The following is a 27,995-nucleotide window of genomic DNA, read 5'->3' as shown; positions in this document are numbered from 1 at the left end:
CATGGAGTGAAATCTCGCGAGTACAACGCAGCGCCTCGTCAGTTACAGTGCATGAGGTCACAGTGTCGCGATATTTCATAGTCTTCATCGCCGTGGACCTCGCTGCGGGAAGGTGTGCTTCATGGCGGTGGCGGTATTTGTGGTAAATTAAACACGTCCAGCTCTCGTTTTCATGCTTAGTTATCTTTTTTCTGATGCAGAAATATACCGTAGTGGACGCGAGTTTTCAGCGAGTTGTTTTATAGTAGGTTTTGTTTGTACAGCTAAGCTAAGCTAAGCTCCCCGGTTCGTCCCGCTCAGTGGAGAGAACAGGGTTCGGCTCTGGCCTGCTGGAGTCGAGCTTAATCACTGCGTCCGGCTGACGCTGTTGTATTTACGAGTCTCCTCTTCGTTTACATTGATTTGTTCAATTAATTAAAGTGTCTCTTGCTTCCTTGCTAGAACACGTTCATACCCGCACCTAAAAAAAAACCTCCGCGCTGCAGGCAGACGTGGTAGCTGGTCTTGCTAAGTAGCTAACGTTACCTTGCTGGCGTTAGCTGTTAAGTAATTTGCTTCGTGTTGGTCTAATCCCAACCGGTCCGCTGATGGAAGCTGAGTGCACTATTTTAAGGGTATAACATGTTATTTTGTGACCTGTATGGTGCACTATGTAAGTAGTGAGGGAGTCATTTGAGATGCGGCCATTGTCTCTCAGACTTGTCGTGCTACCGGCTAACCGTGCTAGCTTTTCATGCGATGGCGGGCAGCTCCGCCGTCGTGCTGCTTTCATTCAGTGTCTAAACGAGAAGTTGGCGAACCAAACACTGTGTTAACTTGTAGCACGCTAAGTTAACTGATTTCTGACTTTAGCAAGAAGTTAAATTATCGTTTGTGATAATTGCCTTTCTGCCGTCGTCGTGTTGAGTGTATGAAGAATGTAGCCGTTAACTGGCGGGCCACCATCTGATAATCACCGCAAAGGCCAAGTAGCTAACCTAACTAACTAACTAGCTAACTAACTAACATGCCTGTGGAAAGTGATGTAAAGTTTGCAAATTTTATGTACTATCTATTGATTTTCGTCATAATTTGAAGAAGAGGCTCATCCTTTGGGTTTTCAGAGTCGTGAGATGAATATAAAGTATTTATCCGCTCTTTTTGAAATAAATTGTTAGATCAGTCCCGTTAGTGTAATTACTCACTCGGGTAAGCAGAGATTCTGTCCCATTTACAACCGAGTCATGTTCTGCCCGGGCCTTGCCAGTTAAGGTAAAGTAGCAGTTACAGTTATGGACATAAAATAACGAATATCAATTGCAATATCGAATAGGCCGTCAGTGTGTTTATCTCGGATTGAGCAACATTGCTAAAAGACAGTTGGACCGCATTGTTTGATTGGGTGTGTTCTGCATGAGGGTTTTCCAAATTCAGTGCATTTGTCTTTGACTATGTTTTTGCAGTGCTTTGGGTGTACCTTTCAGCCTTGAGTGGGATAATAAGCGGGCCATAACCCACCACATTAGCTTCAACTGTCCTTTCATTTGATCATGTAAGAAAGTAAATGTTGAACAAACTTGAAAGGGTGTGAGTGTGTGTGTATGCGCGAATGCTTTCTTAACTGCAGCCTCTTTTTCTGACTTCCAGACCCTGTCCTGACCTGTAAAAGCTCTGTGAATTTTAGTTCTGGAAGAGAAGGCTGCATCAGGACACCTCAGTGGAGACCAGGCACTAGGTAAGGAGTCCACCCTTCTGTACCATATTAAATTGTACATCAGTAATGAATGCGTTATGAATTCACCTCTATTTTGGACTTGGATCTTTTAGTGTTTAGCAGACTGAGAGCCATACACCCAGTGCTGTTTTATGGAATGGTTCAGCAGGTTACAGGGGTAAATTTAATAGCCTAAACACAGTAGTACTACAATAGCTACACATTTGTCTATCATGTGTAGTTTTAAAAAACAAAAAATAAGAACAGGATGTTCACTTTTGTGATCGTCCAAACATATCTTGCCATCAGACTAGTTGAAATATTTATAATGAATGCTAGTTATAAGCTTGTGCAATGTTAAAGGTCTTTTTGTTTTGTTTTGTTTTGTTTTTTTTGTTTGTTTCTTCTTTTTGCCATACCATTTCCATAATTTCTTGTCTAAACTGAAGGCTGTCTTTTTTAAGACCTTGTAAGGAGCACTCCTAAGAGCTAACTTGAGTTCAGGTTCTATATAGGGAGTAGGAGTGATGACTGTATTGGCATGTCATGTTGGACTTCATGATGTCCTAAATGTTAGAGAGGCTTTCCCTGAATTTGGATGTCAGTGTTCTCAAATTGTTGTCTCCCTCTCCAGTATCTCTTGTTCTAAGTAGGTTTGTGTTTTCTTTTCCTTTTTTTTCTTTTTGTCGTTTCTCTCTGTGTCGTCTGTGCTGTAGAGCGTATCTCTTGACTGTACTATATTTCCAAAGCCAATGGCAGAACCATTTGGGTTCAAACCTCCTTAAGGGGGGGCACTGCACCACTCTGGAGTTCATTTGAGCAAAGGTACTTAAGTTTTCTTCTGTGTAGTACTGAGTAAGGGGCTCACCTCACCAAGCTTACTGTAGTATTCCTACTCTAAGGAACAGTGGTTAGCATCCCTCTCTCATCGCCGATTTGCAGTATTTTTTCCTCTGCTGATATGGGGAAATTGTACCATGTTATACTATGACTGCGGGGTTTGCCTTTTCTTAATGTTGACTGTTTGTGAAGTGTAGGCTGAATCCTAAAAAACTGCTGTGTGTTGCAGTTTTCGGTTACCAAACAGTCAATGCACATGTAAACAACTGTAGCTTTTCAGTTTAATGTCTATATGTGGTTAGACTGCAGTCATGTAAACCACATCTTGGAATTTAGTGTGGTGAGCAGTTTCAGAGCATGCGCAACAATGCATCAATGTCTGAAATAAATATATAAAATTATGATTAGTATATATCAGAGTATGAAAAATCTTATCCTTACCAGCACTTCAGCTATCATGCAGTTGTAATTTTTTCAGACATAAAACTGTTTGCTCTGAAACTAGGGAATGTTAAAATTCAGTGTTCTGTAGCTTGTTTTGTAGTTGAAACATTTTATGTTCAAGCTCTGCTTGGCCCCTCACACATGTGCTCTCCGCAGGGAGGCGAGGCTCTGACGATGGAGAATGGACAGAGCACAGCCTCGAAGCTTGGCCTACCGCCCCTCACTCCAGAACAGCAGGAGGCGCTGCAGAAGGTAACCTAAATGCTGATTCTTACGTATCTATAATCATTTATGTGTGCCGTGGCTGTGGATATGCTTCTGTTGTTTCAGAACATTCGGGTGGATTTGATGAATTGGTTTGACCATATTTGTCCTCCATTCATTTGCGTATGTATGCTTGTGCGGTGCATATGTATGTGAATAGTGGAGAAGAGAAAAGCCAGTGCTATGCCTTCGGTGCTAGTGGGTGATCTGTCTCCTAGTACTATTCTCAATCACTGGCACATGCCCAGTGCTTACCAATCCCTGTCCTGGAGATTTGTCTTCCTTTAAACCTTAGTCCCAACCCTCATCAGCCACATCTGCTCCACAGTGTATATTCAGGTGCTAGATAAGATGAGTGTTGAGTTTTGGGTTAGAGCTGAATTTGGGTAGAAAACTGGATTCCCAGGACGGAAGGTTTGTGATCACTGATTTAGCCTTTAAAAATAAATAAAATTCAGTATACAGTGTCCTTGCTTAGATGTTGCATATTGTGAGTTTTTCAAATGAGATGGCTCATGCTTAGAGGGAGATGATTTTAGTTCTTACTTTTTTGGACTGGATTTCTTGTTTGCATTACAGGCAAAGAAGTATGCCATGGAGCAAAGTATCAAGAGCGTGCTGGTCAAACAGACGCTCGCTCATCAGCAGCAACAGCAACTTAATAACCTCCAGGTAAATTTCACATTCGAGCAGTATTTGTCTAGTTCATGATGGGTATGTGTGCGCATGTTAGAGATGTTGCTCTACATTTGCAGCTTGAAAACACTGAGGATCACTCCTCAGATTTATATATTAAAGTATAACAAATGCTGGAACAGCTGAGAAATGCATCCTTAAAATCAAATGGTTCCAGAATAAGCTATTTCAATGATTGCCATTCTGTTGTTCTGTTCAACCAGCTCCCTAATTCCCTACAGATGGCCTCTCTGACCATGGCAGGTTTTGGAGATCCTCTTTCACCTTTACAGTCGGTAAGCACTGTCAAAAATGATTTGTGTCTATAAACAGATGTTTTGGTAATAATGCAGGAACATGGTCTCCCTCCATTTCTTGGCATACATGTAGTTCTTCAGTTCTCATGTGTGTAATGTTCAGAGGTAAAGTAGAGCCGGTGCAATGTCTTCGGTGCCAGTAGATTCGTATGCTGGTTCTATCCTCAGTCACTGGAACACTTTTAGATAGAGGGCATACTTCATTCTCTGTTAGCACATATTATTTTTACAGTGGGAATAGCTTGAGCCCCGAGTTGTTTGTTTCAGGTTGCAGCACAGCGGCAGCGGGCACTGGCCATAATGTGCCGTGTTTACGTAGGCTCAATCTACTATGAGCTTGGAGAAGACACTATTAGACAGGCCTTTGCTCCGTTCGGGCCCATCAAGAGCATCGACATGTCCTGGGATTCAGTTACACTGAAGCACAAGGTCTGAATCTGTTTTATTCAGTCTGTGTATTCATCTCTGTGACTGTTATTAAAAGTCTAACCAGAAGACTCCCTCTCTGTGTCTCTCTGCAGGGTTTTGCATTTGTAGAATATGAGGTGCCAGAGGCAGCGCAGCTGGCTTTAGAACAGATGAACTCAGTCATGCTGGGGGGAAGGAACATTAAAGTAAGTTTGTAATGCGAGTCAGAATGTCTGTGTTGTACTTGCATTGTATATGTGTGGTTATTAAGCATAATTAACTCACTGTAGTTGTTGGCTTATTATAAAGTCTCCGGAGACGTATTTTAACATTTTGTTATTCCGCTTAAGGTGGGACGGCCAAGCAACATTGGTCAGGCTCAACCAATCATAGACCAGCTAGCAGAAGAAGCACGAGCTTTCAACCGAATCTATGTAGCGTCTGTGCACCCAGACCTGTCAGACGAGGACATCAAGAGCGTCTTTGAGGCCTTCGGGAGAATCAAGTCCTGTACGCTGGCACGGGACCCCACGACAGGGAAACACAAGGGCTATGGCTTCATAGGTGAGTGCCAGGCGTCTTTTCTCATTCGGATGAAAATACATGTATGTGACTGAGAGCAGTCAGTCATAGCAGAATGCTGTTCTCTACATATGTCTCACAGGGGATAGAGAAGGGTGGGGGCAGGTTCCTCACATGCTTTCATAGTAAGTTTTTGTTTTTGTTGTTGTCGTTATTTTCTTAGGCTCAGTTGCGGACAATTTGTGCCATAAGTGCCCTCTGGTAATTACACAGTAAATGACACAGTGCTCTGCTAGAAGAATTAAGCTGAACCTTCGCAATGGCCAATTAAGCCTTATGCCACTGTTCCCTCCTTTGTAGAATATGACAAGGCCCAGTCGGCGCAGGACGCAGTTTCATCCATGAACCTCTTTGACCTCGGCGGTCAGTACCTGCGAGTGGGCAAAGCGGTCACGCCTCCCATCCCCCTCCTGACGCCAACCACACCCGGCGGCCTGCCCCCTGCTGCCGCTGTAGCGGCTGCTGCAGCAACAGCCAAAATCACTGCCCAGGTGAGCCCTTTTATACTTTTAACATCTATTGTTAGTCAGGGAGTGTGTGCGTGCGTGTGATCAGCTGCTTCCTTTTGGCACTAGAATCGTTCCATGAGTAAAATAAGGCAGCGTGATGATTTTTTGTCCTCTTTTTTAATGCGCTTAGGCTAGAGCAGAGACATGGTGCTGTATGTGAGGGCTTGCTTTGAGTCAGTTTAGGTATTGACTGGCATGAAGACTCAGTATGACACAGCATTACTTATATGAGACAGAGCTTTTACATGCAGAAAGATAACATAGCGTGTAAACTCCAAAAACAGATGGCATGGAATCTTTCCACTCCGGAGAATCGGACAGAAGAATTCCTCAACTGTCTGGTAAATCCTTCAGGCAATTCTGTTCCAAGCACGCTGGTGCCTTTTTGTTTTGTGTAGATTTATAAGTGTGGGGAGAGGCTTGTCTTCAGGACCTCCCAGTAAAGATGATAATCATTGTGCCATAGTTTGCTAGATAGAGAATGTTAATTGGTCAGTCATATAATTCCTGGATGCTTATTGGGCAGCTGTAGTTCCAGGTGACTCAAGGCTCCAAGTAGCCCTTGCTTTTAAATTGCAAAGGCGACAATTATGCCATTTATGTAACAGGGCAACTTGGCCCTTGAACTGTTGCCTGCACATTTTGTTTGAGTTTGATAAATACAGATTATGCATGTGTTCAGGCCAAATAGATCATTTTAAGTGGATGTATCAGGATCTCCACTTAATCTGTAACTTTCCATTTTAGTCTTTTCATACTGAGTGTGATTTTACATACTTTAACAAGTTAATTGCTTTTGAATTGCTCTGCATTTTCAATCTATTTTATTATGCACTTTTCCTAGGTCTGTGCTACTGCATAGACTGACATGTAGATGTACCTTAATTTCATAATATATGTGAATTAATAGTCAGTAATGATCTGTAATCTGTCCTGTGTTGTCTCATACTTGTCATTCGTATACAAATTATGTAACAGTAACAAAGTGAATGGAAAAGTAACTGTAATGTCATGATGTAATGTTTGAAAAAAACTGAGTAGCTTTTAATCTGAATGATTAGACTGGTTGGTTTTGTCTTGTCATTGATGTTCTCTGTCTCTTGGCTTGGGCCTGGTTGCATTGGAAAATACTTTCAGAAAATGACAGCATTTAAGGCTGTGAATACATTTAGGTAATGTGACCCTGATAGCCATACATTTTAAAAGGTACCAATTTGTGTTGAACACGTGAAATGAAAGTGTGTCTGGAAACATGTTACAGTGCACTGCCAAAGTGTTAGTTTAATTAGGTGTGCAGATTTTGGAGAATTCTGTTGAGCCATAACAGACCAATTTAATTGTTAACTGGCAAGACTGAAATCAGAGATGCAGTCCATCAAAATATAATTTCAGCTAAGCCACGTTCAAAGCCACCGTAAAATAATTGACTTGCGCACACTTATGAGCATTCCTAAATTCACTGTTTTAAACATGTCGTCCTACATAAGAACAACTGTGTTGACCAAAATTTAAGAAGTTGATGATTGGAATATACAATGATGGGCTTTTAAAAGTTGATCAATTCAGCATGTTTTCTTTCAGTTAGATTTTTTGTAATAGTAGCGTTGGTTAAACTGTTCTTTTTCGTTGAATGAGTAATCGGTCAGTACATCCCTGTTTTTAATATCTTAATCCTCAGGTTTTTTTTTCCTCTGCTTAAATTTCATTTTGTCCAAACCTTTGTTTTCTGTACTCAGTTTTACTGGTATAATGTTTAGCTATTGCATAATGTGTTTAAAAACGGAAAGCCCACCGTTTCCAGTGTGTATGTACTAGTCCAGGTCTTAGAACCATTTAACTATGCAGCTATTATTGTGACTAATAGCTGCATTATCCCGGCTACGCAGTTTAGTACAATACTTAGCTAAGCAACATGCTGTCCCACTGATACCTAATGGAAGTTTATAGTTCTGCTAGTGTGAATTATCACTGAAAAATAATTGTTGCAAATCAGTGTTATTTTGCAAGTCTGACATTTTGGCAAATTAAATGGTTAAATGTACTGCTTCACTTGTGACATGCAATAAAGCTGGTAAGACTCAGAGTAAATGAGTGGCCATTTCTGTGTGAAAGTTGGCGAGGCAGAAATCTCCCCAGCCGTTTGTGTGCGTAGCCAAGGAAACGGAACGTTCGTTCCAAAATGGCACAGAGAGAGAGAGAGAGGCATAAATCTGCCTTGCGAGAACTGTGAAAGTGCCAGCATGCACCAAAGGCAATTTCTGTCTAGGGATAGGAGTTATCATTTGAATATACAAATATCTGAATTAATCTTAATAACGGGGTTGGGCAGAATGACTGTTTTGTCATTGCGACCAGTTGTCACCTTAAGCTATTCTGAGAGTATTGAGCATACTGTACACTGACCAACAGAATATTCCCTTACAGAGAGATCATGATTAGTAGGGTTATAACGATGCCCAAAATTTGATTTGATCATTTGTCCTGATTTGTATTTTTGATACTGCTAAAGACGTAGTGCCTGATTATGTACTGTTAATATTTTGCTTACATATGTACTAGGAGTGTAATGATGCACATATTTTCATGTTTGATGAGATTCTGCGGTCAAAATTCAATTTGAATTGGGGTATTTTGTTTTAGGTTTCTTGACTCTGTAGACCTCTAATCATAAGCTCCACAGATTGATTTGGCTCCATTTAAAAGTTCTCAAAGTCCCAGCAGTTTAAGAATGGGGGCATGTATGATATAAGCCCCTCCCATCCCTGCCCATTTTTCTCTAATAGGCTGCACCCAGATGATTAGTATGAGTCTTGGCACTGGATTAGACAAAATGCGAACAAATGTTCGAAATGCACTGTGGGGGGGATGGGAGAGTTTTAAGTTTCACTACAGTTTTGATTTTCTAAATTAATTTCTAAATCATATTTAAATCATTAAACCTTTTTTTAAACCTTTTTAATCAACTTTAGTGTAGTATGTGGCACACCTAGGGTTTTTTTTTTTTGTGAAAAAAGTGATGCATATTGTGTGTCTGTCTTGAAATATCGAAGTGTTTTATTTTTGCCATATTGCAGTATGATTTTTACATTTATTGAGCATGCAGCATAAAGCTGTCAACACGAGTAGCTGCTGATATTGCATCTCAATTTAAGAAAATACTGACCTTAGTGGACAAATACATGCAGGTATTTCATGTAAAAAGATGTCATTTGTACAGATGTATTACTCAGTTTGATACATGGGTAAACTGCTAGTAGTGTTAAGTAACGTAATAAAGTGGAAAATCCATAAAATGCAAAAATAAATCACAAAATTGCACTTACGTACCTGACTGTTTGGTTACGTATGTTTTATTCATAATTTCTCGTTGGGATATTTGAAAACAACAGAGCATTTTAACCACATCAGATTTGCCAAAATGTCAGTGCTATCTGTTTCTCAGTACTGGTGAAATAAATATTTTGCGTGATACTTTATATGCAGCCGGCCCAGGTCTTGTCCTCGTGTGTGTGTCTGTCTGTCTGTCTGTCTGTCTTGTCCTGTCCTTTGTCTTGTTCTGTCTTGTCCGTGTCCCTGTGTGTGCTGGTTAACGGGCGCTGTGCGGGCGGTGTTCCTATATGTCCCACTCTGTTCTTCCAGGAAGCGGTGGCGGGAGCATCCATCCTGGGGGCGATGACAGCAGGTTCCGTGACTTTGCCCCAGCAGCTGGGCGCCCTGCCTCAGGCTGTCATGGCAGCGCAGGCCCCAGGGGTCATCACAGGTAGGCTGGGGTGGGCTGGAGGCATAGATCATACTGCTTTACCTCATGTTTACACAGTAGAACTGGAAATGCACTACTAGCATAGTCACCTAGTTTGCCTCACATCTGGTGTGCTTCGGGTGTGGGTGTGTTTTAAATAGCATGAAGCTAATGCATGTTAAATGTGGTGGGATGTATGTGGAGCCTATCTGTCAGGTGAATGCATAGTAGGAATTAGGGCTGAACGATTTATCATTATTATAACAATCAATTTTAGAGTGTAATTTTCAAATCAGAAGAGCTGAAATTTTAATTATCTTGCTTTATTCAAGGTTGTTTTGAGTTTAAAATGCAGACATTTAACCTCAAAATGCATGGCATTCTGGCACACTACATCCAGTGCCCAAGCCACAAGTCTGAAAAAAGGGATGTACTGGTCTTGTTGTGGGAGGTGGGTTTCTAGAAGATAGTTGCATTTAAATTGCAGTATTGTTCTGAAAAATCTGTTGAGTGTTTTTCTCAAATCATTTAGCCCTAATGGGAATAGAAATTTATTTGAGATGTTGGCTGAATAAATGAATGTCTTCATGCATTCCATTAGTGGTCGAATTTTTTAAACACATTTTAAAAATACTGGTTGTGTTCCCTTAAATGTATTAACCTTTAAACTAGTATTGTAACCCAGGTTTTGAGTATGCACCAACCAGTAATCTCATGAGATGGAGAGAATTGTACTTTCATTTCTCAAATCCCATCAAAATCCTGTTACAGTGTGCCAGGATAGCTTGTGTTTAAACCCTCTCTCTCCTCCAGGTTTCTGTTGTCTCCTACACATTACATAGTTTAACATGGCCTGTCGTGGGACCTGTCCACTAATAGATTCTCTTTTATTTTCTCTTCTCTCCTTGTCTCTCTCTCTTTCTCTTTCTCTTTTTCTCCTTTTCTCTCTCCTCTCTTCCCCTCCCTGTCTTTACTCTCCACAATCGCCCTGACCGTGGCCTCTTAACCCCTCCCCTTTGCTGCACACTGACCAACCAAGTGTGAAGAGGACTGTTTCTAGCCCCTCCCCTCATAAACAAATCTCTCATTCCCATTGGCCAGTGAGTCTCAGATCCTGTGTGTTTTTGTGGAGTTGATCTTGGTAACCTTTCGTCTAAACAGACAGGCATGAGAGGGGGGGCAAAGGACTCTTAAGGGTAGAGGGATGGGTGGAGTTCATCAGTCCATCAAGAGGAAGACTGATCCCCACCTTCTCCACCTCACTTATGTAATTTAACATTTGAACAGGTCCCTCTTGCAATATTTTAAGCACACTCTAACTCACTATCGATGAGCATATTCAGAAGCGAGTAACCAGCACTTATTAAATTTTATGTTCCACATTAGAAGTCACCAGCTACATCTGGTGGCCTGAAAGACTTTAAGAATATGATTTGAAAAAAAAAATATGTGAAGAATCTGATCTGCTTGCGTACAAACTACTTAGAACTTCTTGTACATACCTGGTCAATGTTGTCTAAAAATGACAGTAATAATTTCATTGCTATCACCAGATGTTTTTATGGGAGAAGGGTGTTGTAACTTGGCAGTTCTGTTGGAGCCCCTGTCGCCTGATGAAAAGTATCCCACACATGCACATACTCAGGGTTTTTCCAGGTGTAATGGGGCTTCATGTTGTCCTCTCTGTGGCTAAAATGAGCGTGCTGACCTTTTGTGTCTCTGTGCAGGAGTGACTCCCGCTCGGCCCATGTTGCCCCAGGTGGGCCTGGTAAACCCCGTGCTGGCCTCTCCGCCTGTCATCTCCGCCGCCGTGGCTGCAGCCCAGGAGGCTAAGAAGGAGAAAGAGAAGGAGGAAGAGGAAGCGGCTCAAGACGGTACAGGTCAAGAGATGCTCAGTGAACAGGAGCACATGAGCATCTCAGGCAGCAGCGCCAGACACATGGTCATGCAGAAACTGCTAAGGAAGCAAGAGGTGAGCATGTTAATGGATGCAGGAAACCTTTATAAATGTTTGGTGTTCATACCTACATTACCTTCAACTAGACTATCCATGTCGATAATGACTTGCCTCTGTTTTGAGACGTTTAAGACTACGTTTTGTAAGACAGGTTTGAAAGGACTGGGAAGATGTGAAAATGGCATGTTTTTCATGGATTTGCCTTTTAGACAATAAACAGAACGTTTTTTCTTGGGACATGAGAGAATGTATTGGAGTTTCTTTGACTTGTTGGCTATTAAACCTTATTGTATCATTTAATTTATTTAACTGTGCTTACTGTATCTGTACCTGTCTGTTTTTTTTGGCAGTATTGCGTAGTGGGTCTGACAGGATCTGAAATTGTCAGTCAGATACTGTAGTTCAGCATAATCAAGATGATGAAAATAATATTAAAGCAGAATAAGTGCTTATAGTATTATAGTGTTAATATAGGTTGAGATGCTAGTATTGTGTATATTTTTTTAATGTGCTTTTGCTCTGTCCACAGTCGACGGTTATGGTGCTCAGAAATATGGTTGGTCCTGAGGATATAGATGACGACCTGGAGGGCGAGGTAACGGAAGAATGTGGCAAGTTTGGAGCGGTCAACAGAGTGATTATTTACCAAGAGAAGCAGGGTGAAGAGGAGGATGCTGAGGTCATTGTTAAAATCTTTGTGGAGTTTTCAGCGGCATCTGAGATGAACAAGGCCATTCAGGCTCTTAACAATCGCTGGTTTGGAGGTCGAAAAGTCATTGCCGAGGTGTATGATCAGGAGCGGTTTGACAACAGCGACCTCTCTGCATAGACTGATACATCCCCTCCCTCCGTGACCTTTTCTCTTGCTTCTGTCTCTCTGTCTCACATTTACAGATACAGCTGCTGACCACTATTCCCAGTGGTGCTGGCCTCTTTTTAACTTGTAATTATTTTTTATCAATGTTGATATTAATATTATTAATGATCCCTTTTGGGGACAAAGGCAAGCAAACTCTCATGGATTTTTTTTTTTCACTGTTGCCTACTGTGAAGGACTTGATATCTGGTTATTTGTTTTTGTATTGGTTTTGTTCCTTCCCCTCTCAAGTAGTTTTGATTTGCAACACTTTTTCTTCTGTAATTTAGTCTCCAAAAGATTCATCTTGTTATAAAGCCCTCAGTTTCAAATGCCTGGAACAATAAATTCTTCAAATATGACACTTGATCTGTCTGTACTCCAGCAACTCAGATTAACACTTTTTAAATGGAAATATAAAGAAAGCTCCATCAAAAATTATTCCTTTAAGTTTTAGATCTCCTGTTCCACTTGAAACTTGGAAATTTTCTGTCTGCTGTATCCATACATAATACCCCCAAACACCCCCAACCCAATGAACAAGGGGCGTGAAGACAAGTGGGTGAGACATATTAAATATAATAATTAGTCATGTTGTAAAATTGACACCCCTACAGTGGCAGTACAGCTTCTTATTCATGGTAGAGGAACAGTAACTATACATGGAAATCTTCTGTTTGTGAATAAGCTAGGTAGCCTTATTTTGTACTTTAGAACTGTGTTAAAGCTCTTTTGTAAAATATAGTTTAGATGCAAACACAGTCTTTGAGTGGGTTAATGTGAAAAGAAATGCTCCATAAGAAACATCTCTTACAGTAGTGTGATAGGAACAAGGGATGTGATGGTGGACCTTTTGTGTGTGAGTTTTTTAGGGTATTTTGCTCCAACGACAGTACAAAAATGCGGATTCACAGCTGTTGACAAGATTTCTGTTTTCATTTAATTAAAAAAATTACCTATCTTAGACAGGTACTGTATGTTCATATTGTGCCAGGAATAATAGGTAAGAAGGATATTTAGTTTTGAAGTAAATTAATTACATGTATGATAGTGTTGCTCAACGTTTAGGTATGTCACTTCACCTTAAAATAATGGCTTCCCCACAGAAGTCTGTGACAGCGTTCTAGACAGTTTGGGCTGTTACTTGCAACCTTTTAAACAGGTTATGTGTACTACAGGCTTCATTCTCTGACAAGCTTTTTAAGGGGCATGGGCAACAGTCTTCACATAGTTAAGCTATATGGTTCAAGTCATCTGTGAGTGATTAGTGAGGCTTGCCAAAAGGTAAGGCCAGCCATGGTGCTGAAAATGATTGTAGTTTTACACCGATCGGCCACTTCATTAAGTACTCCTCCTTGTATCTACACTTGTCAATTTTCTCAGGTCCACTTACCGTATAGCGCATTGCACTTTGTAGCTGTACAATCACTGTAGTCTGAACAAGTGGCTTAGATACTTAGACTACAGTCTGCTGGAATTTGACAGTGTCCACTTACTGTGCACACTGTTGGACACTTCTACCTTGCTTGTCCACCTTGTAGATGTAAAGTCAGAGACAGTAGATCATCTGTTGCTGCAGTTTGTGTTGGTCATCATCTAGTCCTTCATCAGTGGTCACAGGATGCTGTGGTGGTGGACTATTCTCAGTCCAGCAGTGACACTGAGGTGTTTAAAATCAAGCTGCGTCTGATCCACTCGCACTAGTGCAACGTCAGTGTTACTGCAGTGCTGAGAATGATCCACCACCCAAATAATACCTGCTCTTTTGTGGTCCTGTGTGGGTCCTGACCACTGAAGAACAGGGTGAAGGAACTAACAAAGTATGCAGAGAAACAGATGTACTACAGTCTGTAATTGTAGACATACAAAGTGCATCTATATGCTAAATGGGCCTGACCATTAGGGGTGCAACGATTATTCGACTTAGTTGACTAAAATCGACGACCAAATTAGTTGCCAACTAATTCAGTGGTCGATTAGTTGGTGGCGTCGTTACACATCTTTCTCGCGCTCACTGAAAAGTTAACAACAGCGCGATGGCTGCCTCAAACAAAATCCTCAAAAGTGCGGGAGCTAAACTGGTTAGTTGTGCTATTTGTATAGCCGACCTTAGCTGGCATGAGAGCACATCCTCCATGTTGGAGCATCTGAAGAGGAAACTCGTCGGTCCCCTGAATGAAAAAGACGCTCGGTAAGATACGCCCCGTCCCAGACCGCATATTAGCACACTATATAGTGTGTAAAAATAGCGCATATACCATCAGAAGTGTACTCATTAGTGTAGTATGTGAAGTGCAGAAGTGTGGTTTGGGACGCGGCGATAGTTGTGCTAGTGAGCTAGTTAGCTAGTGTTTATGTTAGATTCCGTCCTACTTCATGTTGTGAGCTGAGCTGTAAGGGTTTCTATTTCGAAATGCACGTTCTCTGTAATCGGTAATGGAGTTAGAACAGAGAAGCAAGTATTATTAGGCTACATTTATACAGCAGGTAGAAGTGACCCTAATCTGATTTTCTCACCAAATTTTTTTTGTTTGGCTGTTCACATTATCTTTTAAATGTGATCCGTATGCGACATCAGTCTGAACAGATCAGCTCCTAAACCGACCCGCATGCGCCAAAGAACAGTGCCTCACGTGGCGGCTCATCCAGAGGTAAACAGTCATGACGGCCAGCGAACGCCAGTCGCTCCCGGAGCTTTCAGTTTCGTCTTCGTCAGCATCACAGGAGCGAGTATAAAGTTCCGGTGGTTGACAGCTGGACTCATCACCCACAGTGTGTTCGAGTTCTCCGTAAAAGGGCGCGATATTTGGCCGCTTCTTTGGTTCGCGTCCTCGGATTCTTTAAACTGTTCTCTGACGCTGCAGCCTCGGGCTCCTCCGGCCGCGCTCGGCCGGTTCGTTCGAAACCTCTTCGAACACGGAGCGGTTTGGTGAGTCTCTTCTAATGTTTTGGTACAGAAACATCAGACTAAATGTTTATGAGTCTCAGCAGCGCGAAATTATGACGAATGTCGAGTTGGACTGACGTAAAAGTCGCATGAATTCCGATCTGGCTGTTCAGACAGAGTCGCATTGCCGCAGATCGGATACGTATCGGATTTCAGTACCACATATGAAAGCGTCTCAAATCGGAATTGAAAATGTCAGATTCAATGCGTTTTTTGCAGTTCACACTGCCACACAGATACATATCTGTGTCACATTTGAGGAAAAAGATCGGATTTGTGCCACTTTTACCTGCTGTGTAAACGTAGCCTGATTCACAGCGACTCGTTCCAGATGACGTTTACAGTTTTAAACACCGCATTGTTGTCTTCACGTCGAGGCCGCCGGTGCGTTCAGATTCAGCGAAATCAGGAGAGCGTTTACAAACAGGTCTCTGTTCTCCGCGAACGCTGGTCACCACTTGCTAACAGTTAAATGAGGTAGTTCTACACGAACATATAGGGCAGCTGGACGAAGGGTTACCGTTGAAATGCAATGTTTCAAAATCGTTCATTTGACTGTTCATAGAGAACAAGTTCTCCACAAACCTTCTCCACTTTGCCATAGCGCATCGAGGGTATCTGCTCTCAGAGGACAGCGACTCTCACAGAAGCACGGAGAGATGCTGACTTTCCTCCGTTTCACTAAAGATCTGTTATTGTAGAGTTTAGTTTCAGCAGAGTGTAGACAGCAGAATGCACAGAGCACAGACTGCACTGTCTAAATTTAGATTGATCTGTTTTTTTTTGTTGTTTTTTTACTGGATTAAGGGAAAACTGATTTTGTTTTGTTATATTTTATTGCTGCTACTTTGCACAACCTTGGTTTTAAATTTTGACAGGAAAAAGATATTGGAGTTTTATTTATCTTTTGTATTAGCGGGAAAGTTCATAATAACAGTGGATTTTTGAATAAGTTATTAATTTTTATTGTCTTCATTGTTAGTTAGCAAATGCATAAAACAATCTCGAGCGAAATTTAAAAGCCAATAGCTACATAAGAACCATTTGGTAATGTAATGATCTATAATCTGAATAATCGATTATTCGTTTCAGTAATTGATTATTCGACTATCAAATTAGTCATTTAAATTGTTGCAGCCCTACTGACAATGAGGTGTAGAAACAAAGTGTATTTCATGAAGTGGTCAGTTGGCGTATATAATAGTCTTTTGTGTTTTCATGCATGTTTTGAAAACACGGGAAAAACAGAGTGAAAAGTTTAATTTACTTCAGAAAATTTGACAAATTTGTTACTTTAATAGAGCAATGTTTCTTGGAACTCATAAAACATACAATATAACATGATATAAGCTAAAAAAAAGATTATTATTTCTCCTAATATTCTACTACTTAATACTTAAACATACTCTCAACAGAGACTGTGAAGCAGATACCCAAAACACAGGTGCTGTTTGTGTGAAAGAGGCTCATATTTGGGGGGCATCACTTACTTGGCAGTATTTCAATAAAGGTAGTTTAGACCCAAATTACCTTTTGTACTTTGAAATGAACAAAAACAAAACTTGAAAGGCCTGTCAGTCCTTCACCTTTGCTTGCTTAAATAAATACAAATGATTTGGCAGCTGTTGACAGTCTCATAGTAGTGCAGTTACTTTAGAAAGTTTATAATTTTCACATGAATAAAAAAGACTCATTTTAAAATCCTCTCAGAAAGGCTAATTCCCGGACTGGGTTTTTATGTTAAAAATAAGGATAACACAAATATATATACACTTACAGGCCACTTTGTTAGGAACACCGTGCTGGGTAGGACCCCCTTTGCTCTCAGAACAGCCTGAATTCTTTGTGGCATGAATTCAACAAGTTTCTGGAAATATTGCTTAGGAATTCTAGTCCATATTGACATGATTGCGTCACACAATTGCTGCAGATTTGTCCGTTGCACAGTCATGCAGCAACTATCCTGTTCTATCACATCCCAAAGCTGCTCTATTGGATTCAGATCTTGTGCCTGAGGGCACTAAAGTGAAGAATGGGCAAATTATGGACTTAAAGACATGCACATGTTCAGAAATAATACTCAGATAGCTCAGCTGTGGCATCCAGTTGATATTGGGGGCCCAATGTTTGCCAAAAAACATTCCCCACAGCATCACACCACCACCAGCTGCTTAAGCTGTTGACACAAGGCAGGTTCGGTCAACGAATTCATGCTGTTTATGTAAAATTCTGCACCTATGTTTTGCATGTCGCAGCAGAAAATTAGGTTTATCAGTCCGGGTGGCATTTTTCCAACCGTCATCTGTCCAATTTTGGTGACCTGTGCTCACTGTATCCTCACATTTCTGGTCATGGCTGACAGGAGTGGCACCCGATATGGTCTTCAGCTGTTGCAGCCCATTCACCTCAAGGTCTTCTGATTACCACTGACGTAAAGAGCGGTTATTCAAGTTATCGTAGCCAGCTTGAACAAATCTGGCCATTCTCCTCCAACCTGTCTCATCAACAAGGCATTTCCTCCCCCAGAGCTCACTGGATGTTTTTTTGTTTTTCGCATCATTCTATGTAAACTCATTTTCCCCCTTTCTAATTTGATATGAACATGGACTGTTCTTGACCCATGTCTGCATGATTTTATGCATTGCAGTCCTGCCACATGACTGATAATCGCTTGACTGAGCAGATGCACCATTGTTCCTAATAAAGTGGCTGGTACATGTATGTATATATGTATTGTTTTTATCTTTAATTTTTTAGTTGCGAAAATGCACACAAAAATACCACAATAACCTGTGCCTTTGATATTGTCGGTGGTATTTGTTTTGCTCTAAAATCTCCTTTGTTCCCAAGAAATTCTGCGAGACCTCAGGTTGGCCTGGTTTGTGAGCATAATCTGAAAGTGTGTGGTGTATTTTCTGGGCAAATCTGGGCAAAATCATTTTTTTTTGCATTCTGAAGATCATTCTGAACTAAACAATATCTCTGCTTTTTTCCATATGCTTTATAGCATAGTTAGCTAATTAACACCTAATGTTAATACACATGCAAGGTTGCAAAGCACTACACACTGCCACCATTTTGGATGCAATCCTGCAGAAGTCCGCAAAGAAACTGTTCAAACAATAAAGATCGGAAACTCACCAGCCATCTTTTGAAAGAATACTTTCCCAAAAGAAAATTACGCTTTTGGAATAGTCTGTTTTAAAATAAATGTCACTTGGTTTGACATTTTGGCCAATTTTTAAGCATGACACAAATGTACAAATACTTTTTGGAACAACTGTATATGAACAAAAGTGTGTAGACACCCCTTCTAATTAATGAGTTTCAGAAACACCCATTTCTAACAGGTACATAATACATATAAAGCATACATCCATGCAATGCCACAGACAAACACTGGCAGTAGAAGGGTTGCAATGAAGAGCTTAGCGACCAACAAATCAGTTTGTCCAATTTCTGCCCTGCTAGAGCTATCCCAGTCGACTGTAAGTGACAACTAAAAGTAACAATGCCTTAGCCATGAAGGCCACATAAACTCACAGAATGGGACCCCTGAGTGCTGTAGTGCGTAGAGCTAAAAATTGTCTGTCTCTAGTTGTAACACTGAGGCCCAGTCCCATTTCTTATTTTTACCCCTTCCCCTTGTTTTTGAGTGTTACTTTGCCCCTTGGAACTGAGTTACAAGGGGTAGTAGTTGAAATCTTCCCCTACGAAATGTGACCTTCAAATAAATAGTACATTTTTTCATTGGCAGGCCACTAGCATTGCTCTGTCGGCAGCCCTGCCCGTCTGCAGTGATAGCAGAGAAGGGTAAAGTTCAGCAACCTTGCTGCTGGTCTTTAGTTAAATTTAGGGAATTACACGCCTTCAAAGAGGGGGAATGCGACTATTATTTATTATCGCTCACCCCTAATTCTTCTGTGAAATGTAGCTAAAGTCAGCTTTTTGCCAGATTCTCTCTCAGATTTTCCCATTCCACCCTAAACGGTGCAGCAGTACTGACATCTGAGGGGGCCAGAATGGTGGCTGCCACTATTTAAGGTGGAATGGGAAATTTAGCTAGCTACTACAGAGACATCAGTATAATACTAGCGATTTTTATGCTAGTTATGAAGAAAAGGACCATAATACATTGAAATAACATTAAGATAATAGAATGGTTTAATTTTCTAATGGAGAAAATACTCACATTTGTGGGTTTCTTGCGGAGCCATTTTGCCGTTTTTTCTTTTTTTCTCATAACACTGTTTGGACTGTGCCTCTGAAAAAACTGCATTTGAAGGGCCACGTAGCCCTAACACTTCGCTCTACCCCTCTGTCTCAACAAAAATCAGGACGCCCTACCCCTAGAAGTAAACACTCAAAACAGAAGGCAGAGTGGTAGGGGCGAGGGGTGAGATGGGATTGGGCCTTACTGTCGAGTTCCAAAATGCCTCTGGAATAAATGTCTGCACATGATCTGTTTGGAGATTTATGGTTTGGGTTTCCACTGCCTAGCAGCCACACGCAAACCAAAGATCACCATGCGCAATGCCAAGCATTAGCTGGAGTGGAGTAAAACACTCCGCTGTTGGATTCTGGGGAAGTTCTCTGGACTGATGAAACACACTTCACCAAATGGGAGAGAACACTACCTGCAGAATACATAGCAGGTTTAGTGGAGAAGAAGTAATTGTCTGTAGCAGTTTATGATTTGGCCTGGACAGTTGAGAACATCAGGTGAAGGCAATAAAATTCAGGGCCCTCCAAGGAGAATCAGGAAGGTTGGCAAGTGGTGCTTTTTACTTGCAGCTGCCAACTAAAACCAAAAGCGAAGAGAAAAGGAGAGCCCGCCCTCTACTGTGGTTTCATGAGGTTTGCTTTTGTTGTCTGAGTTCAGACATGCGAACACATAACGAGCAAGATGAGTGCTGTGTTGAAGCTGCTGCCGCTGGTGGCAGTGACTCTGCTGGTTTCTGCTCAGGAATGGAAGAACTATGGGGACTTGCCTGATTCATACAGAGTACACGTTGACAAGGCACTGCATGACGCCAATAGAAATTTTGGGGATGCTTATCATGTCGCCTATGACATGCTCTTGTCTACCCCAAGAGTAAGTGTTTCTTCTGTCTGTTATTTTATATAGCTGTTATGATTGTGTAACCTACCGCGACCATAGCTGGACTAAGTGGTTAACGACGATGATGATGATTGTGTAACCTGTAAAGTGGAGCAAAACTTGCAGAATATTTATGGTTAATTTTAAATACCTGCATATTTCAGGTTTAAGATCAGTTAGCAGTACTTAATAATCAGCCACAATCCCAATATGAACATTGTGCAAAAAATCATAATTTCAGTGACTGATTACTTAAAACTAGCTCAGAATTGGAATCTTTATTCAACAAGTACAAGATATGTACACCAATAAAAGTCTAAAAACAACAAACTTTGTATTTATTTGTTGATTTGAACATACTGGGACAAATAAAACAAATAAAATGTTCAGCAAATAAGCAGTATTGTGCATTAAAATGTGCAGAAGTGAAGAAATCAAAAAAACGTACAATTTGGTTTGTTGGTTTATCATTTGACATTTCATGTTTACTGTTATGTCTTTATTGTACTGTTTTATTTGGACACTTTGCTTTTTTACAGATTACAGGTAGTGTCTTCTATGTAAATGTGCGTCTGATGGTCACAACATGCAGGAAGGATGAACAGAAAGGTTTTGGACATCGAGATGAATGTGTTACACGAAAATCTAAAACGGTGTGTATGATATCTTTACTGGCTGAATGCAAAGTCAAATGATCATGTACTAAACATTGACTAGCCAAGGTCCATTTTCTTCTACTTATTAATCAGTGTGTAAACAGACTGTGTTTCTGAATATGTGAGGGAAAAATTACAAGCAATAAATCTCATACTAACACACACTTTCTCATTTTTTTTTATAAAGCCCTGGATTGACTGTGTTGTGTGTAAGCCAAAAAATGGTGAAGAACTGATTGACTGTGCAAGACAAAAGGATGTCAAGGACGTAAGTTCTGAATTTATCCATGCACAGAAATATTCTCACCTCTACGTCCTGCTTCTCATGAAGAAGCTGCAGTAGAGGCAGGGACACATCAATTACCAAACTAAACATAAAACCCATTGTTGTGTCAGATATGCTCCTGAAGATTAAACATTTTTAAAATGTGTCTGCCTGTTATTATTTCAGAGAAAGAAAATTCGAAACAGGGTGCTCAGATTACCGCCCTGGTACTGGAAGTCTTTTAGGACAATACTGAGCAGCAGACTGGACGTCTCGGAAGTGACTGACTTTGAGGCCCTGATACTGCACATGTTAACCTGGAAGCACAAATTCTTAAAATCTTGTTTTCAAGATATTTAATGCAATAAAAATAATCACCATTAAAGCGATAGTTTCTCATAAAAAAGTGTTTGTCACATTTATGTTTTTTTCTGAAATTCATTATTAGTTGCATTACCTCAGTTTATAAATAATATTGTGTGATTAATATTTGAGGTGTGAAAAAAAGGGCCAAAGACAAGCATTGCAATATTACAACAGCTCATATCATAGTGATGCAATGTGAATAGATCTCACTACATCTTACAGCTACAGCTGGCTGTAATTATCATATATGAATGGTCAAGATTTAAAGCTGACAGGCTCCAGACCCATCCATTCAACAGCTTAGGTACTTCGCTCTGACCATACACTGACAAGCCTTTTCACTCATGTAAGGTTAATGTGGATTAGAATGAAAAAACCTAAAAACATGACATCATCTGTAAACACTACACTGCCTAGTTTAGAGGTTTCTTTTAGGTGTACAGCCCACATGTGAGTGTGAATATTACTATAGAATTTGGGACTTTGCTTTGGAGGTTACTTTGAGAATATAACCTTTTTTTAAATAAAATAGTTTGTCATAGTATGTAAACGTACCAGTCACTCCCCAGTCCATACAGTCCATATATGAAACTGCAAAATGGCCAGTTTTGAATTCATTGTTTTCAGTGACATCACATAAAGCTAATGCATTTACACACACCCCTATTCAGCCTATAGCAGTGTAGACCCACCCATTCACATTGAAGTTATAAAGTTTCTTTCAGGCTGAGCTGCTTTTGGATAAGACACATATACATAGCAGCCAGTCAGAACAGATATCGTTTTACATTTATCAGTCTTAAAGAAACAGGGACAAAAACAGCCTGTTAAATCTAAGGAACACAGAGAGGTTAAAAAATGTAAAAAATTGTAGTACTGGGGAGTGCCAGTCAAGACAGCAACAAGACAAAACCTTGCTACAATCTTGGTTACTATAACCCAGTTCCTGAGAGGTCTACATATCAGAGCAAAGAGCTCAATGTGACTCGCAAACAAAAGAGAGCCCCCTCATTGCCCCACACATACTTCACAGATGTTTATGATGGCAGACACAGTATCATCTCAGGAAACACCCAGAGAAGCCACTCAGGTATCTGCAAGAAGCATTCTCTCTGACCTACAGCAACCTGGTTCTACCATGGTCACTAGCATTCTAGTCACTACACCTGGTTTTAAACATGAGAAGAGTGACTCATGGGTACCTCTGGATTCATTTGCATAGTCCACCAGCCCTTTTTTGCTAACAACAGAGGAAAGGTCACTCAGAGCCAGTAGTAGTGTTATGAACAAGGCTGTGGTACACTCTTTAAGCAGCTCTACAGTGCAAGTTGGGATGCAGATCTTGAGAGGAGGTAGCAGTATCTCCATTATTTGAAAGAAAAGTGGAGAAAAGGACAACCCATATCCAGGCCTCTGAAATGTCAGTTCCTTGCCTCCACACTGCAAGTGTATTTTAAATGTATGTTTATTAATTCCAAGTTCTTATGAATGGGAATACTTTTATGCTAATAATCTGCCTCTCTCTGGATAAATATTTTGTTTGTGACTCTCTTGACTTGTCCACTCTGCTACCTTGTAGCCCACCCAGTTACATGAACATTTTTTTCATCATAATTTAATGATATTATCAAACATTACGCATATCCTCACTGTCGGAACAAAACCTCATATCTCCACAAAGGTGGCTTTACAGAAGAACGCCAATACTTTCTTAATTTGTAATGGAAGTTAATGGAACAAGATTTTTTTCCAAGTAATTGTTGACCATTTCATTTGGTCCGTTCATCATGACATCCTGTCAAGGCAAATTGTAACTGAAGTTTTCAAGTTATGCAAAGAAAGAAGAATGACAAGAATAAAGATACAAGGTTTTTTTTTGTTTTGTTGTTTTTTGTTTTTTTCGCAGCAGTGACAACCTGTTTGTGGTACTTTGCCAAGATAGGAACATTTTAAAGACTGAGAACAAATACTGTTGATATGAAAATTCATAGTATCCGCCTGACTGAGGGGAATATCCTACAGCAGTAGCTAGCTATATGATAGAGTGGTCATGTGAGTAAAGGTGGCTTAAGGTTTTTTTTTTTTTTCTGACTGAACTGCTGAATGTATCATCAATGGCTTTCCTTGTTCTCTCCATCTCAGTCAAGTTATGTCACCTTCTGTATTATTCTGTATTATTATTCCCAAAAAGGTGGCACATTTAACAGTGTCGTCCACAATAAAATCAATGAAAAATAATGACCAATGACTAATCAAAAACTGCACAATAAATTCAACAAGGAGCATGCAGATAAAAACAAATCAAATGAAACAAACAGTAAAACAAAGTAAAAGAACTACTGATGGCACGACAGAACAAACAGGATAGAACACATGACTGAATAAGTAATCTTTAAAAGAACTCAAATGCCTGAAAAAATGGGTAGGTTTAAAATCTGACTTAAAGATATCTATTGTGGGGGGATTCCTTTATGAAAAGCAGAAGAGGCTACCGAGTTTAGATGCAGCTACAGAAAAGGCCCAATCACCTTTGAACCTCATCCAAGAGCATGGAATGGCTGAGAGCAGCTGGTTGGAAAAAACGTAGGGCTTATGAAGTGGACTGGAAGCAGAGGAGGTCAGAGACACTGCTTGGAGTCATGCCATGCAGAGCTTTAAAAATAAATAATAAAACCTTAAATTCAACTCTGTATTTTACTGGTAGCTAGTGCAATGACTCCACGAAAAGGGAGAACATTAACTTTTGCTTTTTAGACCAGCTGTAGGCATGACAAGCTCAACTAGCAGATTCCCAAGCACAGCTCTTGGTAATAATTTATACAAGAGGAAATAGAAACATGAACATCTGTTTCCAGGTCCTTAAAAGCATGTTTCTAAGTTTTGCTGTACTCCTGAGTTAAAAGAAGTTACCTCTCACAACAGTGTTTATTTACTTCTGAAACTTAAGCACGGAATCAAAAAGTAACACCAAGATTTTTTACTTGGTACATTAGACAATAGTGGCCCCAAATCATTAGCTATAGCTCTGGCCAAATCAGGATTTCCAAAAATAATAATGTCTGCTTTGTCTTAGTTTAGTTTAAGGTAGTTCTTGATGTCTCTGAATGTCTCTCAGACAATGAGGCTCACCTGGTTTGATCGGGAGGTAGAGCTGTGTGTCATCTGTGTAACAGTGATAGGGGATTTTGTACTTCTGAAAGATGGACCCAAGGGGGAGCATACATAAAGTGTACAAAATAGGGCCCAAAACAGAGACCTGAGGTATCCCACAAAAAATAGGTGCTGAGAAGAAGGAAAAATTACCCACCTTGAAGAGTACCCTGAATTCCCTCCCCACACTTCAGGTGATCGAACAAACTCAAATCCTGACACTATAGGCAGTTTTATTGTTTTCTGTTAATTAGTTCATTTTTTCTATTTTTAACAGTTCTCTTCACATGAGGTCTTTTGTGTTAAAGCTTAACATTAAATTAATTTGAAACATTTTTATTAACCAAACAGTTTCATTTTACCACTTCGGTCCATATTAGCACAAAGTGTGATATGGGCAGATCAAAGAGTGTGTATCCTTTAAAGGTAGTAGCAAATAATCATATAGACCCTAAAACATTAGTCTTTGTCCATTAAAGGGGAATTCCAACAATTTGTAAACAACATTTCTATATAATTGGATTGTCAAGATACAAAGTGATTCAGAGTCATTTGATGTGAAATGTGCCATTCAGTCAGAATTGCCCCTTAATGTTCCCTCACAAAAAGCTATTGCTTGTGCAGACACATGTGGATTCACTGCTCATTTTGGAGACTAAATAAAACAGCTGTATTTGTGTTGTAGACATCATGAGCCCTGGTTTCTATCACCACCACTGTGAATCAGAGAGAATTCAGAGTCAGTCAGTCTCTACAATGAGAAATTTCACATTAAACCACTCTAAATAATGTTTTGTCTCCAGAGAAACATTATCACATAAACCCACCCTTATGAAAAAGATTTATAGTAATACTACATGAATCTGTATAGTATTTATATAAGAATCTTACAGTAAACTTGACAATTATTGTAGTTTATTACAGGATATTGCACAAGTAAATATTATAGATTGTTATTGTAATCCAGCTGTTTAGAAATGTTATAGTTTCTTATTGTATTACTGCAGTTCTTTTTTGTAAGTGTATTAACATAAGGTGCATTTATCATAAAGCTGAAAGTGTGGGGGGCTTTGATTAGAGTAGCAAAATTGCTTGGGTTGTTTACATTTCCCCTCTGAAAGAGCTTCACAACATTGAAGCTACATGTGAAGAAAACCAATGTTGATGGGAATATATTTCTGACATTCAGGGCATTGCAGAGGGGTTTTCTATTCTTATTTGTTAGCATTTGTAGCAAGTTAAGCAACAAGTTCATTTTTTTAAGAAGCATGTCCCAAGACAGGGCCTCATTCACCAACCGCTCTTAAGAAGAAATTTATTCTTAAAACCACTTATACAGTTTTCACAAAGATTCTGACATTCACCAATGTCATTTGGAATTTGTACTAAAGTAAGTACAGAATCTGCACACACTCAGGAGCACAAAGGTGCAAACAATTCTGCGGTTTAAGAATATGTCATGAATCTGACATTGACTTTTTCTTAGGACCTTTGCCATGTGGTTCCTGTCACTTGCGACTACAAACTAACTGTGGTGGGAGAGCAGGAGAGCCCCACCTCCCTTCACTGCTGATTCTCAAGTGGTCTGTGTGAACATTAGAGGGGATCAGAAAACATTCAGAGCTCAGTGATCCACACACAACAAGCAAGATTAGTGCTGTGCTGAAGCTGCTGCTGCTGGCGACAGTTACTCTGCTGGTTTCTGCTCAGGAATGGAATAATTATTGGAGTCTGCATGATTCATTAAGAACACACATTGACAAGGCACTGCGGGACGCCAATGGAAAATTTGGGGGTCCTTATCATGTTGCCTATCACAGGCTCTTATCCAGCTCGATAGTAAGTGCTTTTACTGTCTGTTATTTTCTGTAGCGAGACCCCTGAAGCTGCACATAGGAAACTGACAAAACACAAATTCCAACTGTGAATGAAGTGAAAAATATTGTTGTGTGCATAAATAAGTACTTTAGACATATGATTGAAACTTGTGTGACAAATAAAGCATAAACTTGGAGCATTTGGCATTTAATAAAAGGACTGTAAAAACATTTCAATCTTTTCTTACTGTCTCTTCTTTAATGATAAGCTATACTTTCTTGCTATAAGGAGTGATATATTTAGAAAAACATTCATAAGTATTAATAAGGTTACATTTATTTATGAATGGGCAAATGTTAGTGACTTGCATGTTACATTTACTGTGTCACAGTAGTTTCTCAAAAAAAGTGTCTTGTATAAAACAGGATTCTGTCATGTTTTCATATTTATTTTATGAAATAAAATTACATTATTTCAATCTGTACATAATATTGTGCAATAAGTGTTGAAAATGTGAAAAAGGACAAAAATAAGCATTACAAAATCACAGCATCTCATATCACAATGATCTGCAGATTGTGCACATTTCATTCAGTGTGAAGAGATCTCACTACATCTTATAACTACATTTAGCTGTAACAATCAACAGTTTTTTCTTTTAATTTAAAGCTACAGCAGGTATGCTCCAGACCCATCCATATGACAGCATGGGTACTTCATTCTGACCACAGAAGTCCCAGGAAAAATGTCAATTATTAAAAATGATTCATATTAACATTAAGTACTATGCTAAACATTCAACAGAGCTGAATAAAAAAAGACTAATAATAATAAAACATGGCTAAAAAGGTGCTTATCCGATAATTGTCTAGGCATGGCCTAACGGGTAAAACACACTCTAAATTTACAGGTGGCGTAAATCATAATAAAAAAACACAATCAGAACAATCAGGGCAGCCAATCAAAACAAAGGTCATTTACATATCGCTGCTGTCAGAAGAAAACCTTGTATCTCTATTGTTGACGTTTTTCAGTTTTTGATATAATTTGAAAATGCCTATTGTCCTTTACATTTTACGTAAATTTTAAGATGAATGGATTAAAGGAAATTACCCATAATGACTTTCCATTGACTTACATTAAAAGTAAAGTATGTTTTTTCCTTCTCCTGTAAAGTTGTCATTTTGGAGATATAAGGTTTTCTTCCTTCAACAGTGACATATCAGTCTTAAAGGCACAGTAACAAAAGCAGCCTATTTAATTCTAAGGGATAAAAAGAGGTTGGATAATGATCATGTAAAAGATGAATTAGGACCATTTTTGGTATATAAAACCAGACAAATGCTGTAAATTTAAAAATACAAATCGAGAAATGGGCAGGATATGGGCTCTTAGAAGAAGGTAAGGG

The 27,995-nt window shown here is 39.8% G+C and overlaps 2 protein-coding genes and 2 non-coding genes across 9 annotated transcripts; all 4 read left to right on the top strand.

Annotated features, from left to right (window-relative positions):
- Window positions 1–49: 49 nt before the first annotated feature.
- puf60a (poly-U binding splicing factor a) lies at window positions 50–12,646 on the top strand. Of its 6 annotated transcripts, XM_036596702.1 has the most exons (14): window positions 50–142; window positions 1,627–1,714; window positions 2,410–2,518; window positions 3,134–3,229; window positions 3,821–3,913; window positions 4,141–4,212; window positions 4,501–4,662; window positions 4,755–4,847; window positions 4,992–5,205; window positions 5,524–5,714; window positions 6,017–6,073; window positions 9,372–9,492; window positions 11,199–11,443; window positions 11,958–12,646. In XM_036596702.1, the coding sequence occupies exons 4-14, from the start codon at window positions 3,152–3,154 to the stop codon at window positions 12,255–12,257; spliced, it is 1,626 nt and encodes a 541-aa protein (XP_036452595.1). In that variant the 5' UTR covers window positions 50–142; window positions 1,627–1,714; window positions 2,410–2,518; window positions 3,134–3,151; the 3' UTR covers window positions 12,258–12,646. The 6 variants fall into 6 exon arrangements, with proteins under 6 accessions (XP_036452595.1, XP_036452597.1, XP_036452594.1 ...); XM_036596704.1 differs by lacking the exon at window positions 2,410–2,518 and having other exon boundaries at window positions 4,159–4,212; XM_036596701.1 differs by lacking the exon at window positions 2,410–2,518.
- LOC118826796 lies at window positions 3,350–3,485 on the top strand. The gene has a single exon (XR_005008798.1). It is a non-coding gene; the product is annotated as a small nucleolar RNA SNORA57 (small nucleolar RNA).
- On the top strand, window positions 4,282–4,415 carry LOC118826795. Its single transcript, XR_005008797.1, has one exon. It is a non-coding gene; the product is annotated as a small nucleolar RNA SNORA57 (small nucleolar RNA).
- A 6,879-nt stretch (window positions 12,647–19,525) lies between the features above and the next one.
- On the top strand, window positions 19,526–21,659 carry LOC118826667 (cystatin-like protein). Its single transcript, XM_036597696.1, has 4 exons — window positions 19,526–20,326; window positions 20,872–20,985; window positions 21,176–21,256; window positions 21,440–21,659. Exons 1-4 carry the CDS (start codon window positions 20,138–20,140, stop codon window positions 21,611–21,613), a joined length of 558 nt encoding a protein of 185 aa, XP_036453589.1. The 5' UTR covers window positions 19,526–20,137; the 3' UTR covers window positions 21,614–21,659.
- The last annotated feature ends 6,336 nt before the right edge of the window (window positions 21,660–27,995 follow it).

The sequence above is a fragment of the Colossoma macropomum genome, unplaced genomic scaffold (genome assembly GCF_904425465.1).
Source record: "Colossoma macropomum unplaced genomic scaffold, Colossoma_macropomum, whole genome shotgun sequence".
Taxonomy (NCBI): Eukaryota; Metazoa; Chordata; class Actinopteri; order Characiformes; family Serrasalmidae; genus Colossoma; species Colossoma macropomum.
The sequence above is the reverse complement of the archived record's forward strand: the minus strand, read 5'-3'. Positions and strand labels throughout refer to the sequence as shown.

Excerpts from the sequence above, each read along its gene's own strand:
- puf60a (XM_036596701.1), top strand. The coding sequence starts at position 3,152 with ATGGAGAATGGACAGAGCACAGCCTCGAAGCTTGGCCTACCGCCCCTC. Across the intron at positions 3,230-3,820 it reads AGCAGGAGGCGCTGCAGAAG|GCAAAGAAGTATGCCATGGA; the intron begins GTAACCTAAATG and ends TTTGCATTACAG. Across the intron at positions 4,663-4,754 it reads CAGTTACACTGAAGCACAAG|GGTTTTGCATTTGTAGAATA; the intron begins GTCTGAATCTGT and ends GTCTCTCTGCAG.
- LOC118826667 (XM_036597696.1), top strand. The coding sequence starts at position 20,138 with ATGAGTGCTGTGTTGAAGCTGCTGCCGCTGGTGGCAGTGACTCTGCTG. Across the intron at positions 20,986-21,175 it reads TTACACGAAAATCTAAAACG|CCCTGGATTGACTGTGTTGT; the intron begins GTGTGTATGATA and ends TTTTTTATAAAG. Across the intron at positions 21,257-21,439 it reads GACAAAAGGATGTCAAGGAC|AGAAAGAAAATTCGAAACAG; the intron begins GTAAGTTCTGAA and ends TTATTATTTCAG.